Source organism: Boleophthalmus pectinirostris, unplaced genomic scaffold (assembly GCF_026225935.1).
Source record: "Boleophthalmus pectinirostris isolate CB_2022bp ecotype Guang Dong unplaced genomic scaffold, ASM2622593v1 HiC_scaffold_20, whole genome shotgun sequence".
In the NCBI taxonomy this organism is placed as follows: domain Eukaryota; kingdom Metazoa; phylum Chordata; class Actinopteri; order Gobiiformes; family Gobiidae; genus Boleophthalmus; species Boleophthalmus pectinirostris.
In genome coordinates this window covers 23,001,135-23,022,168 of record NW_026571153.1, presented here as the reverse complement: position 1 = coordinate 23,022,168, position 21,034 = coordinate 23,001,135, and the positions used below count along the sequence as shown (strand labels likewise).

The window sequence follows — 21,034 nt, the reverse complement described above, 5'->3', positions numbered from 1 at the left end:
CCCAAAGTTGCATCTCTATTTCCGGGTTGCTCACTCGTGGTACATTGTGGTTGGAAAGCACTTTTTGAAGTAGGACATTTTCTGAGAATCAAAACTGTCACCATACTACACCTTGTTGATTATAAGTAATGTAATCGTGTCCGTACTTTTTTTTTTTCTGTTAACCTCTTACATATCACTCTGAAGTGGCTCCCTCACCATGATAATTGATTCAACTTGAGTTTCAGTGAGTGCTAAATCTGGGTGTGTATTCTTGTCTAGCAACCTTGCCCCGGTCTGATGTTGCTGAGGTGTAAAAAAACACTAGAGCCTGTGTGTGTAAAACAAACCCTCATACCCATTCTCAGGCCTCAAAAGGCAAAACAAAGCTCTTTCAGCGCATTGGGCAACTTTAAATGAGAGATCTGCACTTTGTCATCATCACACAGACACACTCAGAGGCTTGTGGTTCAGGGCTCAGCCGACATGTGTAATTACAGTGGCTCAAATGGCCTAAATGGAGGGAGGCTACTGTGTGTACAAGAGACAAGGCTGCAGTTAGAATTCAGAATTTAAAAAACAACAAAACAAAACAAAAATCTCTAACCAAAAAACCTTCTAATCTCTTAATAGTTAGAAAATACAGATATATCAGCAAAATTGTGTCAGTATTGTCTTTGATTAAAACAGATTAACCAGTAGCAGCCTCTTAATGTTAAACGCGATAAAATTAAAATGAGTAAATTAAAATAGAAATAGCCCACTCCACACTACAGAAATAACATACACCTTGTGAAGCAAATCAATATTGTGGAGCCAATTTGTCGCCTCCTGGTGGTCACACACTGACATGGCATATACTTTATCTTTAAATCCATCAGTAATCTCCTTGTTTTGTTGACACATTGTAGTACACTTAAATCAACACAATACCAACCTAAATCTAACCTTGGTGCTTTCCGAGGCCCGTTCATTAATCTGCGGAAAATAACATTTTCTTTAACATCACCGAAAGGGCGTTATTGCTGTCTTTGGCCAAATTGTTTAATCAAATCAAACTGAACACATGTTTAAGACATCTTGAAAAAAGATGTCCTCTTGGGGATTGGCCCCTTTCTCAGTGGTGAGCCTTTGCGCGTCACGATAAACTGTGCCAGAACTGCTCTTGCGTAACAGCGCACGCCACTGAACTTCATAAATATGCATTTTGTAAAACATCCTCTGAAAAATCAAAACAATGTGTTCAACTTGGACGCATGACAGGTTCTTATTTGTGTTTGACAGGAGATCCCCTACGCATCTGTCCAGATGTCAAGCCGGATATGATTAAGCACATCACTTCCTTATCCATTTAGAATTTTATTATCTGTGTAATCTCCACTTTGTTTACATTCATTTGAAATTATTAGAAACGCACCTGACTATTGACACATGCATTTGAAATGTTGAACCACCGAAAGTAACGGATATATATGGATAACATTGTGTTTGTCAACTGTTTTGTGTTTTTATTTTGAACAACGGTCGTTGTGTTTCCGGTCGTCACCTCGTGCGTATTGACGCACCGCTGCTCCTCAGTGTGTAGTAGTCTCTAGTCGGGTAAGAAGCTGCAGAAGCGTGTCTCCACAATGCGGGCGTGAAGAAGTGCAGCCTGTAGTAATCGGGGAGAGGAGGGGAAACCGGGGCGGACAGGACAGCCGCGAGGGGTTCACGTACGCACGCACGCACGGACTCGCGGAGGGAAGCTGTCAAAAATGTCGAACCGCAAGCACCGGGACAACCAGGAGATTTGCTCACGTAAGGTCCGCGAGCTGGCCCAGTCTGGAGTAAACAAACACTGCTTCGAGTGCAGCCAGCCCGGGGTCACATACACGGACGTCACGGTGGGCAGCTTCATCTGCACGTCGTGCTCTGGAATGCTGTAAGTGAACGAGCCCCTGCCTCCCTTTCATTTGACATTTAGCATATTTTATGTTCCCGCATCAGTGGAGACAAACGTATGTGCAAAACAGTGAAAAGTATCAGGCCTAAGATTGCACCATGCACCACCCTTTGACAGCTTGAGTGCCTCACATTTTGTACAGAAGGCTCATGTGAAAAAACGTATTAATTTACGCATCTCTTCCATTTTCTCTGTCTTCCTCCCTCTGTAGCTTCATAATCGTCAGACCGCTCGTTGGTCAGTTTCCAGCTCTGTTACATATCGCCATGGTGCAGGTTTGACACTACCTTTCTCCCCATCTCTCTCTCTTTAGGCTCTACTCTCCGGTGTGGGCGTGTATGTGTCTATCTCTCACATTATGTTCTGCATGTCCAAGCTCCAGGAGGATACCAACTGCGTCTTATTGCGCAAATCCTAAAGCACAAACCACTGTCTTTTGCATGCAGAATACAGGTTGTCCAAACTAGTCTTTCACACTGGGGTGGATTATGTGTTGTGGCACCTTACACAACAAGTCTGACCTTAATATCGTACCACATGACAGCTGCTCCCTCTTCTTCCAGTGCCCTTTTGTGTTTCTTGTGTCTAAATTTCATTGCTCATCTTGTTTCTGTGTCCCAGGAGAGGCCTCAACCCTCCCCACAGAGTCAAGTCTATCTCCATGACAACCTTTTCGCAACAGGAAGTGGAATTCCTCCAAAACCATGGCAATGAGGTGAGACACACTCTTTGTACAAAATAAAAGACAAAAAATAGACAAGAACATGTAAAAATATGCTATTTCTAGGCCTGTATAAAAGTGTTGTAACAAACGCAATTGTAATTTTTTATATGCACTTCATCTTCTTGGTTCCTGGTGCACCTCTACATGTTGCCTATTCTCAAACAAGCTCTCAAGCATGTCTCAGGCTGTGATGCTAACCGTAGGCACTGCTCTGTATGAAGTCTGTTACTCAAGTTAGACTTTAGTCTGTGCTTTGTTTTGACACTATCTGATCAGAAAGCTCTGACTTGGAACTACAACAGTTGAACTGATTTGTGTTGTTAAACAAGTCTCTCACACATAAAATTACAGTCACAACCAAGCTCACATTAACCAACAGTTTTTCAGTTAGTCACTCTCACATTTCTGTTGAAAATCAAACACCTAAACAGGACCAAAAAAATATGTTGTCTAAATCCATTTTGTATTTTTTTCTTTAATTTTCAGACCATCCTAGAAAAATGTTGTTTGGGTTTGCTAATGTGTGCATTGCGTCTCCATTTTAACCGCTGAACATATCGCCTTAGAGATACTTGTAAAGCATCCCCAGCAATTTTTTACAGCATCCCAACCTATTGCATCTGTCCCCGCTCACGAAAAAACAAGACCCTTCAAACAAGATCTGTTTTCTTTGTGCTCAAGTGTGTAGGCTGTAATCCTTCCTGAGCTTTTCTCTCCAGCGCATTTGGCATGTCACGTAAAATGAGAGAACAGGCTTCCTTCATCTCCTCTTCATCACTATGGACATCCTCATCATCTCTGGCGTGCTATGGCCAGTCATGACTCACTTATTGTCAGTAACGTGTGCCCTTCTTTAACCGGAGATGAATCACATATGAGAACGTGTTAGCAAAGGCACTGTAATTACTGTAATTGCAGGTGAGATAGTGTTGGAGAATGGGAGTTTGACCTAATAGTTAAAGACATCTTGACTTCTCACACAAACATGGAAAAAGTCTGTTCTGAAATTTGAGCATTCATTTTTGGTCTGTTAGAAGTAGTTACCATGGTAAAACCTTGTGAAGTTTTTTTTTGGTTGGTAGCCAAAAAGTAGTAGTCAGAAAGGCAAAATTGATTCTTGTGACTTTTTATTTGTGTTATTATGTTGTTACCTCCTCAAAAATATTACTGGAGTTGGAGTTATGTTTTGTTTCATTCACACATGTCTGAGTATCTATTTATTATTAGTCTAAAATCCAAAGCTCAGAATGCTCTGTTCCAGCTTGTGATGTCATGTAGCTGTAGTTTTCACGTCAACAGTTCCCTTTTAACTTTTGTTCAGTAGAGAGTGTGCAGGGTTTGTGTGTTAAATATGTGTGAATGAAACAAAACTCAACTCCAGGTATGTTTGTGATGAGGAAACAACATTATAACAAAGATCAGAAAATAGTGTAAAATAGGGCCTTTAAAAACTATAATTATTTGTTGTCCAGGTTGGGAGGAGGACGTGGCTGTGTATATTTGACCCAAAGACAGACGCCTGCTCAGACATGAAGGACTCGCAAAAGTTTAAGGAATTTCTCCAAGACAAATATGAGAAGAAAAAATGGTGAGCTTATGCAACTGTAATGAATTTTATAGGAATTGACATGTCACGAGACTCAGCCCATGAGAATGAGACAAAACAAGGTTTTAATATGATTTGACAAATTGTACCATTTGGTTTACAATTTTGGCATTTGGTTTTATTTAATTTTATAGTCTTGCTGTCATTGTAGCACTGCTTTTTGGAACTACAGCTTCTCAAGAGGAGTTATTCAGCAAAGTTAACCACAGATGTGAAAGGAAAAATATCTCACAAGATCATTTTCCACATTTTCCCACAATTTTGTCTCTCGAGGTCTTGTGGCACAAGATCTTGTCCCATCCCCGGAATTTTGTAAGCAGTCACACTCTTTCAATTGTGAATGATAAAATACCAGAATAAAAGATGCTTTGTGGACAGAATAGCTTTGGTTTTATTTGGGCTGTATGTGAAAAGAGTTTGATCAGACTGGTGATCTTAAAATAAAAGTTAAGTGTAAATGGTTTTGCAGACTCTTTATTGGACTAACACTGTAAATTATTAAAAAAAAATAACATTTCCTGAATGTCATTGTTGGTTAGTTCTATTTTTATAGTTTTACAGAATTTTTTACTCTCTTTCAGGCACTTTTCTAAATGTAAAAACCGCCGGGATGTGGAGGGTCCTTGGAGTCCAGGGGTCCCATCCATGCCCCCCTCCCATGGTCCTTTGGCAGGGCAAGGTCCCACCCACAACGCCAGAGCTCCAAGACCACTGGTAAATTAGACCGATTAATCTCAAGTGAAATTTTACAGCTGTCATTAACATTCCTCTGGGACGTGATGCTAACTGTATGCACTACTCTGTCTGATGCTCTTTTTCTCAAGTCAGATTTTAATCTAAGCTTTGTTTTTCATTCAAACATTACAGTCACACACTAGGCAGCATTAGCCACAGTTTTTCAGTTCGCCACTCTCACTTTTTTTTTGCTGAGAATCAAAAACTCTTTAACCCTTGGCTCCTGAAAATGTGTTATTTGAATCATTGTATTTTTTCTCAGTGTCTTTTTACTAATATGTGCATTGTGTCACCATTGTAACTGCTGAACATTCCTTCAAAGACATACATGTAGAGCAGTCAAGTGAATAGTGAAGTGAAAAGTGGAAATGGGTTTAAATTTGAAAACTTAAGTTGAAGAGATGTTCAAACGAAAAGAGAAGTGAGAGTAATATAATTTGAAAACCTGTGCTTCCATCTTCACGGCGGGGGGAACTGAGTGAGCGGGTCGGTGAGAGCCAGGTGACTTCAAAGAGCTATCTATTATTAAAGGAGCTTGAAAGAGACACACCCAACTGCCCCATCTGCCCCTGCCGTCCGTCTGGTTTCTGCCTCATACCCCTGCTGTCTCCTGTCTCTACCCCTGTCTTCTCATCTGTCCACAGTCCCAGGCCCAGATGCCCTCTTGGGACCGGGCACCTGCCATCTCACCCGCCGATATGCGCACAGACGTGTTCACTGCCCGCCCACTGAGATCCCAGAGCTTCAGGGACCCTCCTCTCAAAGGTGGGGCGTGTTTTTTTGTTTTTTTTTTTTGTAAACGGAGACCTAGGCTGATTATTCAAAACTAGACAATGTTATAGAAATAGTAGAAACGCATCTTGTAAAATTACATATATAATAATATTTATTTGACAGGGATATTTAACAATAAATTTATTATACAGACCCAAACAAGGGTACAAAATTATATTTCTGTGCTTTTGTGGTTTACTTTATTTTTATTTCCTTTCACATTTTTCTGATACCTAAGGGTCCTATTACACAAAATTGTCTCTTGTGAGCTTTAAGTCATGTTAGAATATTGTTACCTGCTCAGTAACATACCTGGAGTTGTGTTTTGTTCCATTCACATTTGTTTGAGTAATCCTGCATTATTAGTTTGTCTACATCTCCAAAGTTCAAAATGCTCTGTTCCACCTTGTGATGTCATGTAGTGGTATTTTTACCAGCTCCTTTTACCTTTAGTTCAGCAGAGATTGGCAAGTCTAGGGTAGAAATTACCGACTATAGTGAAGGTGTATGTAGATGTGGAAATTTAAACACGTCTCTATGTTGTTATGAAAATACTTCAAAACATTGAAATATTGATTTTTATCAAACTCTTCCACTGCTTTGCATAACTCATCTCTTGTTTATGTACTCCCTTTAGACGCCTCTCTGTGTGGGATTGAGAGACAGCGCCCGGGCTCTTTATCGTCAGCGCTGGGAGGTCAAAGTCACGCCCCCTCTTTTCCTGCCCTCCCTCGACCTTCAGGTCTGTCTCTACATTTCGCAAGTTTGTGACATTTCTGTCAAGTCATTTAATTTAGTTTTTAATTTTTTAATTGTATTAATCAGCATTATTTTGCAGAATTATTCAGTTTACAGTGTAAGAAACAACACTGACTATAAACATTAGAGAATGTGAGAATTGTAGTATTAGCATTAGCTTTGTGTCTCTTCCTATTTATAATGGAGTTGTTAATTGTATTAATAACTGTCTTTTCGCCAAGATAAATACTAGTATTTCACACACATACATGTATAATTTTCATTTCAACCTTAAAGGTCTAATATTACATAAATTGAGCTTTAACCAGTTTTATAATGCCTCACCAAAACATACCTGGAGTTGTGTTTTGTTATATTCACACGTTTGAGTAATCCTGCATTATGAGTCTGTCTGCATCTCCAAAGCTCAAAATGCTCTGTTCCACCTTGTGATGTCATGAAGCGGTAGTTTTCAATTTAACAGCTACCTTTAGTTCAGTCAAAATAGGCAATTCCAGAGCTGAAATGATTCAAATGATTCTAGTGAAGTTGCATGGAGTTTAACACAGTGGGGCACTTCCTGTATTACCACATGACATCACACAGTGGAACAGAGTGTTGTTTGAGAGAAAAGCTCAGCCTAAACATGCAGGATTTCTGTGATAAATCTGTGTGAATGGAACAAAACAAACACAACTGCAGGTATGTTTGTGATGAGGAAACAACAGAAAATTGCGTAATATGGGCCCTTTCAAAACAAATATTTACAACATTTCCGAGGCACACCCTCAAATGATATCAAGGACAACTGTTGTTTAACACTGCAGTGACACTCTCTCCTCTTTTTTCTTCCCAATCTATCCATCTTTTGTTTCTTTCCTTAACACTAAAGCCAGTAGCTCCTTCAAAAACCACTTCACGTTAGGTAAGACATGGTTTGACCAATGCATTTGACTGTGTGCTGCTAGAATCAATACGCTCTCTCTGTGCTCTTGTCATTCATAATATATGGCCAGTCTATGAGCTGCTTTGTTCATAACTTGCTTGCGTAGATCCAAGTGCACATAGACTTAAAAGGTTCTATCTTAGGCAGAGTTGACGCTTGTGAGCTTCAAGCCATGTTATAATGTTGTTACTTCATTAAGAACACACCCAGAGTTGTGCTTCATTCACACATGTTTGAGTAACCCTTTTGTGTCTGTCTATATTTGCAAAGCTCAAAATGCTCTGTTCCACCTTGTGATGTCATGTAGTGGTAGTTTTCAAGTTAACGGCTCTCTTTTAGCTTTAGTTTAGTAAAGAAGGGTAATACCAGGGCTGATATTATCCATTGATTCTAGTGAAGATGTATGTAGTTTATGAACACAGTGGAGCACTTCCTGTATTACCACATGACATCACAAGGTGGAACATAGTGTTTTCTGTCTGAGAGAAGAACTTAGCCTAAATATGCAGGGTCTGTCTGTTAAACTAAACATGTGTGAATGAAACAAAACACATCTCCAGGTATTTTTGTGATGAGGAAACAACATCATAACATAGATCAGAAAATAGCATAATATGGGCCCTTTAAGTACACTAGAAATTACATTATACCTACATACCAACACAGGGGAGGGTCAAGGAGAGTTAAGACGTCATGTTCCCATAGAGAGACCAAGTGAACCTCTATTTATAGGCTCTAGCTGCTCCCCCCAAGCTCTACTGAGATTTTGCACCTTGCTGTCGTCAAACTACTTCAACATGGGCTGCCTATATTCTCAACACACATGCAAATATACAGTGTTGGAGGGAATACTTTGAAAAATATTTAGATACAGATATGTATTTTGGAACATATTCTGATCACAGTACTGTCTTTTTTTGTCTTGTTTCATTAAATTTATTGCATATATACATATAAAATATAATAAACACAGATCTGTTTTGTGTTTACTGTTGGGTTTTAGATGATATCACAGCATTCTATATCAAGTAAAGGTGCATTGTGTAACTTTTCTGGTGGAGGGTCCATCAAATGCTTTTCTCAGTGGAGATGGTATTGCTTAGTTTGGAATGTTTCACAGTATGGAGACCAAACCAGACCAAGTCACAAGTCAGATCTGTGGAGAGGCGATCCTGCTCACAGTCAGAATGCCTGTTTTTTTTTTTTTTTTTTTTTTTAGGTGTTTTTGAGCTATAAACTCACATGTGATTAAATAAATGTAATGTAGAGCTGTTTAATGTCTTATTGTGGAACATTCCAGGTAGAGCAATGACATAACCATAAAAACAAGCAGGTGACAGACCCCCAACCAAAAAGTTACATAGTGCACCTTTAATACACATCGGGGCAATTAAAATTAATATTGTTATAATGTAGATTTTTGTTGTAATACAGTGAGTTCTTGGGTGTAGTCACTAATAGGAATTATCAGGTTTCATGTTTGTGAATTTACCTTTTAGATATTTCATGGCAAAGTGCAATGTCATCAATACAGAGATCTGTCTCCTGCATCATACAATCTGAAAATCATATATATTGTACTAGTCATCATTGATACTTTCATTGCAATGACATTACGCTGGGGGTGTTCTCTGTGTATCTCTACTGGTGGAATGCTCAGAAGTTTCCATGGTGACAAAGTGCACACATTAGCAAACACTACCAAAAAGATTTGTCTGAAAACTCAAGAAAAAAATACAAAATGGATGTAAACAACACATTTTCAAGAGCCTGTGATCATAATAAAAATTGCCTTTTGTAGTTGGAGCTAAATCCATCCTTTATGGTCAGATTGTGTTAAAATAAAACTCAGATTAAAGTTTAACAAAGCCTCAAATAGAGCAAGGCAAGGCAAGTTTATTTGTATAGCACATTTCATACACAAAGTCATTCAAAGTGCTTTACACAATACGAAAGATTACAATACAAATAAATCAAAGCAATGCCTATAGTTAGCATCACACCCCTAGAGAATGTTGACTACATCAGCTGTAAAGTATCAAAAGTGTAAAAGTAAAAACGCAACATATAGTGGTCTTACTATGGTGCAGTTTGAAGCCTAATTTGTATAATGAATAACCACGTTTAATTTTTATTTTTTTTTTATTTACTTTAATATTTTCAGTATAACTGTACTGTACTGGAATTAGAGACAGACCGATATATATCAGGCAGATATTTGTCCTTTTTAGCGTATCAGCTATCAGCTTTAATCAGACTGTTTTGTTTTATGTGACTTGCTCCTTAAAGGTACACATAAAGCTTTATTTTAAGAGATAAAACATGACTATACAGGTCTCTTAAAAGTTTGGTATATAAGGGCTGTGGGCAAGTTTGTAGTCAATTTAAAATACAGAATATGGAGAGCTCATCGGCTATCAGTTTCAGCCATGACAAAAAAAAAAACATCAGTCGATCTCTTAACTGGAGTACATTTCTTCTGAATAAATATTTTAGTTACTTCCCAGCACTGCTAATATCCCATTTAAAGGTGTACTATGTCACTTTTTGGGGGCCTGACACCTGCTTGTTTCTATGGATATGTCATTGCTCTGCCTGGAATGTTCCACAATATGACTTTAAACAGTTCTGCCTTACATGTATTAAATTAGAGGTCATTTTATAGTTCAAAAATGCCTAGAAAAACAAACATTCTGACTGTGAGGGGGTTGTCTCTCCACAGATCTGACCTATAACTTGGTCTGGTTTGGTCTCCATGAAGATAGAAATGTTTAATACCATACTGTGAAACATTCCAGACAAAGCAATAACATCTCCTTGGAAAAAAAAATCTGATGACAAGTTCTCCACCAGAAAAGTTACACAATGCACCTTTAAGTACACAGGGGAGTTAGAAATCTCAAGTAGAGATAGAGAAAACAGCATTCTTTCAATTTGCACACACCCAGGCCTTTGCTTCATGCTTTACGCTGTGTCTCTTCATGTAATTTGTATCAGCTTTGGATCGTCAGATGACTTTTGCAACATTTTTTCTCTGCTTATTGACTTTGGCTGGAGCTCACAGCTGGTGCTAGCATGGATTGTTGTTGGAAAAGCTGCTACGCTGCAATTGTGTTGGTCAAAGTTTGTATGATAAGTTGCTTTGCTGCTCAGTTAGTCTTTCATGTATTTTATTTTATCTCTAACCATGTGTAGAAATGTCAGGAGGTTAGGTTGGGATTAGCACGAGACAGCTCTGATTAAGAAAGTGTGACTGGTTGAGTTTTCTGTGTGTATATTTGATCTGGATTTTGGCTCTAGTTTAGTTGACATCAGATCAGTGCTTCAAGCTGGGGTTTATTAAAAGTGCATTATGTAACTTTTAGGTTGGGAGTCCATCACCTGCTTGTTTTTATGGATATGTCTTTAGTCTGCTTAGAATTTCCCATAGTATGACATTTAACAATTCTACCTTACATTTATTAAATTACAGTTGGTTTTATAGCTCAGAAATATCTCGAAAAACAGGCATTCTGACTGTGAGCGGGGTTGTCTCTCCACGGATCTGACCTGTAACTTGGTCTGGTTTGGTCTCCATGATGATAGAAAGGTTTAATACCATACTGTGATCTCTTTCTTGCATTTATTCAGTAACTTTTTTCTTTTGCAACTCTTTATTCAACATGGCATTCTGTTTGTGCAAGCAGGCTCACCTCTCCACAGACCTGAGCTTTACCTCTTCTTATCTTCAATGAGGCAGATAAGTTTAATGCCGTACTGTGGAACATTCCAGAGAGTGCAATAACATCAATAACATGGAGAAAAACATTTCACAGACCCTCCACCTGCAAAGTTACACAATGCACCTTTTAAGATGGAAGTATTATTTACTGAAAATCAATACACAGCTCCTTAGTTGAGTTCCAAGTGCCCCTAACACTGAGTAAGAGTTTGGTTTAAAGGTGAATTATGTAACTTTTCTGGTGGGGCTTGTGTCAGCTGCTTGTTTCCATGGAGATGCTATTGCTTTCCTTGAAGGTAAGTGAGTTATAGCTCAGGTCTGTAGAGAGGTGAGCCTGCTTGCACAAAAAGAATACCATGTTGAATAAAATGCAAGAAAGATACATTTAATGCTATACTGTGGAATATTCCAGGCAAATTAATGACTACTTCATGGAGACAAGAAGGTGGCAGATTTCCCATCAGAAAAGTTACATGCCTTGAAGTTAAAGTTGCTTTGTGTAACTTTTTTGGTGGAGGGCCTGTCAAATGTTTTTCTCTATGGAGACTTTATTGCTTTGGCTGGAATGTTTCACAGTATTGGTATTATACATTTCTATCTTCATGGAGACCAAACCAGACAAAGTTATAAATTGGATCTGTGGAGAGGCAACCCCGCTCAGAGAATGCCTGTTTTTCTTGCTATTTTTGAGCTATAAAACCACCTGTAATAGAATAAATGTAAAGTAGAGCTGTTTAATGTCAAACATTTCAGGCGGAGCAATGACATAACCATAGAAACAAGCAAGTGACAGACCCCCAACCAAAAAGTTATATAGTGCATCTTTAAGACATTTCTCACTATGTTTGATTAAATAACAGTATTTTGGTATCACATGTAAGAAGTTAAATAAATATCCAGGCCAACTTTCAACTTTATATTTCACCCCCCAAGACCAGGTTTACCTTGAAAACTGAAAAATATATTAGCATATTTATTAAATTACTCTATGTTGCATCACTTTCACTCTCCCCCATGCCTTCCTCTTCCTCTCAGGTCGTACAGTATCAGTGTCCGGCATCACTGGGCCCTTCAGAGCCTTCCCCAAGTCTCTGAGCGTGGACTTCGGGGGTCTGAGCCATGCACAGACACAGCCCCTGCCTCAGTCCCTGTCCCAACCGCAGCAGCAGCAGTCGGCCAGCGGGGGGCAGATCACACCCCCTCTCAGCACCGCCAAGAACCAGGACAAGTACGCTGCTGTCTCGCAACTGGACAGTGTCTTCTCTGACTCACCAACACCCACACAACCAGGTAGCAACCAGAGAGACGGAGTATTTAGTTTTGCTCTTGGGCTAATTGGCTAATGAGTTTTTCCTATGGAGTTGGTTAAAGGTGCCATGTTACACAAACTGAACTCTTGTGTGATTTATGTCAGGTTATACTGTTGTTACTTCATCAAAAACAGATCCAGAGTTGTGTATTGTTTCATTCACACATGTTTGAGTAAGAGATGTCAAGTGGTAGTTTTCAAGTTAACAACTAAATTTGGGTTAATTTTGGGCTGATATTATCCAAATGGTTCTAGTGAAGGTGTATCGAGATTCAAAACACAGTGGAGCACTTCCTGTATTGCCAACATGACATCACAAGGTGGAACGGAGTGTTTTCTCTTTGAAAGGAAGACTAGAGAAGCCTAAATATGCAGGGTTTGTGTGTTAAACCTGTGTGAATGAAGCAAAACACAACTCCGGGTATGTTTATGATGAGGAAACAACATTATAACATAGATCAGAAAATAGTGTAGTATGGGCCCTTTAACTAATATTACTATACTCTATGAGCTTGATTAACAGATCATTTTGGTTTTGTAGAAAATAATCCCACCACAAGGAGGACCATGTCAAAATAAAATTGGTTGTTTCACGAAAAATATGCAGGATGAAACCAACGTCAGATCTATATGCACATTTCTGCATACTGGATGATTTGATGAATTTGCATAGTTGGGAAAAGCTTATCTCAGAAGAACAGGGAGGCTTCTCTGGCTCACTGCAGAGAATATTTCATGTGATTTATGATAGTGTATTAATTTCAGACTTGATTTCGATATTAAGAAATAGATACTCAATACCAATTCTGATACCATGATGATAATAAAACACTTTACTTAGGCAATAGAATGTGATTTTCAACATTTAATCATAGTACTTTCTTTTATATTACCATATGGTTTTATATCTGTGTAATTCCTCAGTGGTCCAGGTAGGTTTTACAGTGGTCCATGGGCGTGAACTAGTCTATGTGCTCTTATACTTGTTCTGATACAGCTCAAGATCATGCTATTCAGGAAAGGTTAATTTCTATCTTGTGAATGTGATTTTTTTTTTAGTATTAGTACCTGCTCAAATTAGCATCTAGTTTCAATACTAGTTTAAGTATTAGTTAGTATCAGATTTTTTATACTTTTTTTTAAACAACCCTAGTCACTATGCTTTATTACATTTCTCTTCAAATTAATGCAAATCTATATTATAAATAAGCACATGACTTGGCAAATTCTGTTTTCAGTCAATACATTTCTTTAAATTTTTTTTTTTAAGTTTTCAAATAGGCTTTAAATTTCCTATATAACATAAAATTAACTCTTGTGAGCTTGTAAGCTTTGTTAGAATGTTGTTATCTCATCAAAACCATACCTGGAGTTGTGTTTTGTTTCATTCACACATGTTTAAGTAACCCATGATTTATCTGCCCTCAAAATGATCTGTTCCACCTAAACTGGTAGTTTACAAATTAACAGCTACGTTTTACCTTTTGTTCAGTAGGTCACACATGTATTACCACATGACATCACAAGGTCAGCAGTTTTTTCACTTTGAGAGAAGAACACAGCCTAAATATGCAGGGTTTGTGTGTTTAAAGATGTGTGAATGAAACCAAACATATTTCCAGGTATGTTATATTGAGCAAACAATATTATAACATAGATCAGTAAATACTGTAATATGGGCTCTTTAACATGTACAACTGCCCATGTCCAGAACACGCAAGTTAGTACAGAAGACAAAGGAGCAGTACGTGTGATACTGATGTCACAGCCAGCTAAACTCAGTTACATAAGATCCTTACTGCAAATGCCAAGGCTTTCCACAGCTGAATTCTGCTCTTTGTGTTTCCCCTGGACACACACTTGGTCCAACTCAAAGTACATAGATTTGTTTATTCCCAACTGATAGTAACTTGCCTTATTACCGGTAGTTTTAAAGGTCCTGTATTACACTAAGTTTATTCTTATGAAGTTTATTGGTGCTCTGCATAATATTTCTAGTGAAGGGTTTTGGTTCATTCACACATGTTTGAGTAATCCTTTACCATTAGACTGTCTACATCCCAAAGCTCAAATTGCTCTGTTCCACTTTGTGATAGTGTGATGTGGTAGTTTTTGATTAGAAGAGATTGGCACTTCCAGGGCTGAAATTGTCCAAATGACTCTAATGAAAGGAGTTTCAAAACACAGTCAAGCACTTCCTGTATTACGACATGACATTACAAGCATTTTCTCACCTTAAATATGCAGGGTTTATGTGTTAAACATGTGTGAATGAAACAAAAGAGAAAACAGCATTATAACATAGATACAGAAAATGGCGTAATAATATAGGCCCATTAATACAGACCATTCATGTGAGTAGCCCTTGTGCTTGTTTTCCACCTTCACCCTGTTTGGCAGATTAAAGAGTGTATTGATTTTCTGCCCTGGCTTTACTTTGATTCATATTAGAAGCAACAGAGAGCTTGTATTTTATTCAGACTATTTGTATCCCTTTAATGCCTCAAGACTCAAGTTCGATCGAGTGTCCCTGTCTCTTTCACTTCACACTTCAGTGTTATAGTAGCACTTGATCTCCCTAATATTTATTAACGTTTGTGTGTGAAATGCTTGTTGACAGCTCCCCCTGCTGGTGGACCTCCGCAATACAGCAGCCTCTTTGGCAATAGGCTCTCGTCCAGCTCGACTCCAGCCAGGTACACAATTCAGCCCTGTCAGATTGCCTTTTGTTGAATGTGATTGGTTTCTGAAGTAAAGGTCACATTGTTGTTGTTGTTTTTTTTAGCTCTCCTGGGGTCGATACAGTCTCCGGCTCGCAAACCTTCACAAGTGAGTTCCTAGCACGCATTTATTGATTTTATAGCTAAAGTTTAGATTCAGTGAGCTATTTTGAAGGTCCTATATTACACAAAATTGACTCTTGCTAGCTTTAAGTCATGTTAGAATGCTGTTAATTCATCAAAAACATACCTGGAGTTGTGTTTTGTTTCATTTACACGTTTGAATAATCTTGCATTATTGGTCTGTGTACTTCTCCAAAGCTCAAAATGCTCTGCTTCGCCTTATGATGTCATGTACTGATAGTTTCCAAGTTAACAGCTACGTTTCCATTTTTTTAGAGTAGAGATTAGCAATTGCAATCCAAATGATTCTAGTGAAGGTGTATGGAGCCTAAATATGCAGAGTTGGTGTGTTAAATGAGTGAGTGAAACAAAAACACAACTCCAGGTACATTTGAGGAAACAACATTAAAACATAGATTAGAAAATAGTGTATCATGGGCCCTTTAAGCACCTTTAATTAACATCTCTGTGGCTAAGAGCTGCGCGTTTTCAATAGAGTGGAATGTGAATAATTTGCCCTCTCGTCCCTCCTCTCTCTCTCTCTGTGTGTCTCAGATTTCCCCAATCCATTCAGCTCCAGCTCTTCTTCCCAGCCGCCTGTCGCCCTCTCCCCCAGTAACCCCTTCAACAGCGCCCCCGGAGGTGAGACCCCAGAGCATGGGGAACTTCTCTGCTTTCTTCTGCCACTACTTTACATGGGAAAGGCAGCTTTGGTTACGACACAATGTATTTTTATCACACTGTGTTTAGTTATAGTTAAAACAAAGAAGATAAGTTGAAATTAAAAAAAGAAAGGGAATGGTGTGTTCACCTGTTCTCAAAACTACTAAATAATGTGTTGTTATTAATTCTGCAGGAAAAACTATTGATTTCCACTTTTGTGTATATAGACTACAGAATTTACCTCTTAATTTGGTCTTTATAAGCAATCCACTCTAATATATGTTAAAGTAGACCTATTGTGCTTGTGTCTGCTATATAAAATTGGAGTACAAAATAAGCAGTGTGCATATGCGGATGGAAATGGGTTGATCGGCAATATGGTATCTTGAATAGAAGTGATTAAAGATTGCTTAAACGTGCACGAATCACTGCAAATACAACTTTGAGAAGGTAAATGTTGAAGTTTGCTTCAAGAATAATAACGTTTTATGTTTGATATAGACTGCTATTGTTTTTCCACGGGGTTAACCCACATATTCAGCTGCTTATCCTTAAAATAAAAATAAAACAGGCTCTGTGAAGGTTCTGCCAACTGCTTTTGTCTCCATGGGGTGGTTTTGCTTTGCCTGGAAAATTCATTAAACTCGTAACTTTTCCATTTCTTCAAATATATTCTTAGACATATAACTGTCACTGGGTTTCCCTTCCCACATATCTAACTTGTAACTATAGGTGATTATGATGGTGATGTTGATTGATGTTTCTTGTTGCAGGTGACTCCGGAGCTTTTGTCACTTCACCCACTTCAGTGTTCCCTCCTCCCGTGTCCTTCCCTCCATCCTCCTCTCACAATGCATTTCACGACACAGACTGCAACCAGGAAACCAACGGTAATCACCTAATAATTTTATGTTATGTCAACTGAACCTCAACTGAATTCAAATGTAATGTTGTCAGTAATATAAACATCTTTAGTCATACAGTAAGAAGTTACAATATCAATATATACAATACCAGTCAAAAGTTTAGACACTCCTCCTCATTTTATTTATTTATTTTTTATTATTATTATCATCTTTTTTATGTGTACTATATTTTAAATAGATCATATATACAGAACACATCAAATATATGAAGCAAAATTCATGGAATTATGTAGCATAGAAAAAACATAAATAAATAACTCAAAATAGCCATCCTTTGTAAACCCTTGGCCTTTTCTCAGGAGCTTCTTGGTGAAGTCTCCTGAAATGGTTTTCTCTTCACAGCTATGTCTCAGGGTGAAGAAAAGAGCAAAGGCTATTTTGAGTTTATATTTTGTTTGCTACTTTCCGTATGTATTCATTCAGTTTTGATGCCTTCAGTAAGAATCTATAATACAAATAATCATGGAAATAAAGATGAAAAATACATGAAAAAATGCATCCAAACTTTTGACTCGTAGTGTATACACATATTATATAGAGTAATTATATAGAATGGATTCCTTTTATAGAATTTACACTTCTACTTCTTGCTTTACCTCCCTTTGTGGAAGTAGTAACTGTAGTGACATAGTGACAGAATATTTGTCTGTGTCCCTTCCTGCCTCATAGACTCTGATTCAGTTTCTTAGTAGATGAAGCATAACTCTGAGAATATTTAAATGTTAAAGAGCCTGTATTACACTATTTTATGATCTGTGCTATAATGTTGTTTCCTCATCACAAACAGACCTTGAGTTATGTTTTTTTTTTTTTCACACATGTTTAACACACAAATCCTGCATATTTAATCATAAGTTTGTCTCTTAAACTGAAAACGTTCTGTTCCACCTTGTGATGTCATGTCTAATAAAGGAAGTACTCCACTGTGTTTTTAAACTCCATACACTTTCACTAGAATCATTTGGATAATTTCAGCCCTGAAATTGCCAATCTCTACTGAACAAAAGGTAAGAGGTAGCACTTCATGACATCACAAAGTAGAACAGAGCATTTTGAGCTTTGCAGATACAGACTAATAATGCAGGATTACTCAAACATGTGTGAATGAAACAAAACACAACTCCAGGTATGTTTTTGAGACATAAACAACATTCTAGCATGACTAAAACCTCACAAGAGTAAATTTTGCATAATATGGGACCTTTAACATCAACAGGTTAAAACTATTTCATTTGACTGGTGATAAGATAACTTCTTCAATAACTCTTTCCCCTAGGACCTACATTGTTTGTGTTGAATTCAAATGGGTCAGACAGTATCCGTGTGTGTACAGTGGTCTATAGGGTTAGGACATGTATAATTCATGGTGTTGGTGGTTTTGATTCAGCCTCAGCTCGTGTGACTGCTGCTGTGTGTGCTCTGGCTGCAGATCAAACTCACCTCACGTTCCTCTGTATCGCTGCAGTGTACAGTAACAGTCAGCTCATACCAGTACCTCTATAGGAGCCACTGCTTTTTTTGAGTTTGAAATTTAACCTGTGTCCTTGATTAACCTGAGTTTTTTTCTTTTTTTGTCTTTTTATAGGTTTTGCCTCTTTCTCTGTAACTGACTCTCAACCCAAAGTTCCACGGTCCATGTCAGTCAATCCTTTTACAGTAAGTCTGTTGTGTTTAGTATTTTATTTGTTTTATAGCGCTTTAAGGCTATATAACATTATTTTCTGATCTATGTTATAATGTTGTTTCCTCATCACAGACATACCTGGAGTTGTGTTTTGTTTCATTCACACACACAACTCTTGCATATTTAGGCTGAGTTATTCTCTCAAACTGAAAACACTCTATTCCACCTTGTGAGGTCATGTGGTAACACAGGAACCACTTCACTGTGTTTTAGACTCCACACACCTTCACTAGAATCATTTGGATCATTTCAGCCCTGGAAATTGCAAATCTCTTCTGAACTGAGGATAATAGGTGGCTCTTAACTTGAATACTACCTCTACATGACATCACAAGTTGGAAAAGGGTGTTTTCTTTTTGAAAGAAGAACTCTAAACTAAATCTGCAGGGTTTGTGTGTTAAACATGTGTGAATGAAACTCTGGGTTTGTCTGTGATGAGGAAAACTCTGTAACATAGATCAGAAAATAGCGCAATTTTGGCTCTTTAATGAAGATTCCTCTGCTTAATCATGTACATTTTGTTTCAGGGGAATGTTTACCCAAGTCGAGGAACGTCAAAAAACCCTTTCATCTGATCCCCTCACCCCTTTCTCTGTCTCTCACCCCTCTCTCTCTGTCTCTCCCCCCTTTTTCACCCTCTCACCCAGCGTTGGTCCCTGGGAACTAAAGCTGAACCTGAGGAGCCGCTGCCATTTCAAAGGCTCCAGAGTATTTTTGACCTTAAGCCCTGTCCATGTTTACCTGTTTGTTTGTAGAGGAACTAACAAAAGACATACTTATAAAATGTGTGTGTGTGTGCGCGCGTGTGTGTGTGTGTACAGGAGAGTGACGACCTGTTGTGTTTCATGTTAAAGGTGCATTGTGTAACTTTTCTGGTGGAGGGTCTGTCAAACGCTTTTCTCAGGGGAGATGTTATTGCTTTGTCTGGAATGTCAGAATGCCTATTTTTCTAGGTATTTTCAAGCTATAAAACTACCTGTAATTGAATAAATGTAAGGTAGAGCTGTTTAATGTCATACTGTGGAACATTCCAACATAGCAATGGCACATCCATAGAAACAAGCAGGTGATGGACCCCTACACAGAAAGTTACATTGTGCATCTTTAAAGCTGTTGTGTGCCAGTAGATGCCACCTCAGGGCTCAAAAATGCCGCCTATAACTTTTGAAGAAAAATGTTCCACACGTGTCACAGCTGCTGCTACTTTGCTTTCATCTCCTGCTTAAAAAAGTGCAAAAACCTCCAGCCCGCCCAGTAATACGTCTCCAGGAGGAACGCCAGTTGGTAACTCACCAGTTGAAATGTTTACGATGTAATGAGAGGAGTTTTGTAGCTTTAACGGCCTCAACATGCATGAAGAACTAGAAGAAGATGGAGGCGTACATTTATGTCTACATTTTGTTCTGCATTGGTAATTTGGTTTTAGTTCTGTTGAAGGACAGTGTTTTGACTCTCAGGCTGCATGCGCTTAGAGGGCTAAAAGGAGATGCTACTGAATGTAAAAGCAAATACTAAATTAACCTAGATGTGTGTTTCATCTCCAGTTATCTACCGGACCAATGTCTGTTTTGGTTTAACTTTGAGATTGTTTTCCTTAATTTGCCAAAATGACTCATGTAACAACGTCTTTGTATCCACTGTTCATAAAATCAGTTGCTTCTTAAAACGGTTTCCCTCATTATTACACTTTGTTTATACATTTTGATTGGGGTAGTAGTGTGGTAATATATTTGTGGACAGCAGGTGGCGCTGGGCATTCAGTTTTCCCTGACCTCGTGGAGAAGGAAGGTTACTTTTGGATGCATATTGCATAACATTCATTCTGCAAGTGTACCAAGATGGAGACCCTCTGTTGCTATCCATACGGCTATTTATAGATTTGTTTGAATGATTTATCAGAGTTTTGGCCCAAATCCATTTTCTTTATTTTTACCAGTTTGATTTATTGATATTTCCATATCTTGTTGTAGGGACGCGGTCAGTGCCCAGACAGTGTCCAGTTAGAACAGGTCAGGACATGTTTTATTATCAGTTACAGCGGACTCACGCGCTGTTGACGCACGAGTAGTAATAAAATGTGACATGTTTCGTTATCATTAAATAGACTGCCATGGCCTGCATATTTGCACAGTGTAGTATTTTACAGACGTTTAAAATAAGCACGTGTGGCGTGTTTGGTGCAGAAACCGTGCGTTTGCAAAATTTCCTCTCAGACATGCACACATACACAGAGAGTGGACAGAAGGGGATTTTGGCAATAAATAGAACAGGATGGATCTAGTGAAGCGACAACACTGAAATATTACACACATAGTGATGCTGCGTTCACGAGCTGAGAAAGGGTAGGACGCCTCTACACTCTATTTCAAACACTCAGTGGCTGCTATATTTACAAAGCTGTGTAAATATAAAATAGAATGATTATCAATATGGAATATGTTATT

At 38.3% G+C, this 21,034-nt stretch overlaps 1 protein-coding gene across 3 annotated transcripts; it reads left to right on the top strand.

Annotated features, from left to right (window-relative positions):
- Positions 1–1,410: 1,410 nt before the first annotated feature.
- agfg2 (ArfGAP with FG repeats 2) lies at positions 1,411–20,256 on the top strand. Of its 3 annotated transcripts, none has more exons than XM_020922038.2 (14): positions 1,413–1,900; positions 2,543–2,636; positions 4,118–4,233; positions 4,833–4,965; positions 5,631–5,751; positions 6,398–6,502; positions 7,391–7,423; positions 12,201–12,455; positions 15,095–15,170; positions 15,260–15,303; positions 15,873–15,959; positions 16,754–16,870; positions 18,492–18,562; positions 19,118–20,256. In XM_020922038.2, the coding sequence occupies exons 1-14, from the start codon at positions 1,734–1,736 to the stop codon at positions 19,163–19,165; spliced, it is 1,467 nt and encodes a 488-aa protein (XP_020777697.1). In that variant the 5' UTR covers positions 1,413–1,733; the 3' UTR covers positions 19,166–20,256. The 3 variants fall into 3 exon arrangements, with proteins under 3 accessions (XP_020777698.1, XP_020777697.1, XP_055012479.1); XM_055156504.1 differs by lacking the exon at positions 1,413–1,900 and adding an exon at positions 4,403–4,563 and having other exon boundaries at positions 2,612–2,636; XM_020922039.2 differs by lacking the exon at positions 7,391–7,423 and having other exon boundaries at positions 1,411–1,900.
- Positions 20,257–21,034: the final 778 nt, after the last annotated feature.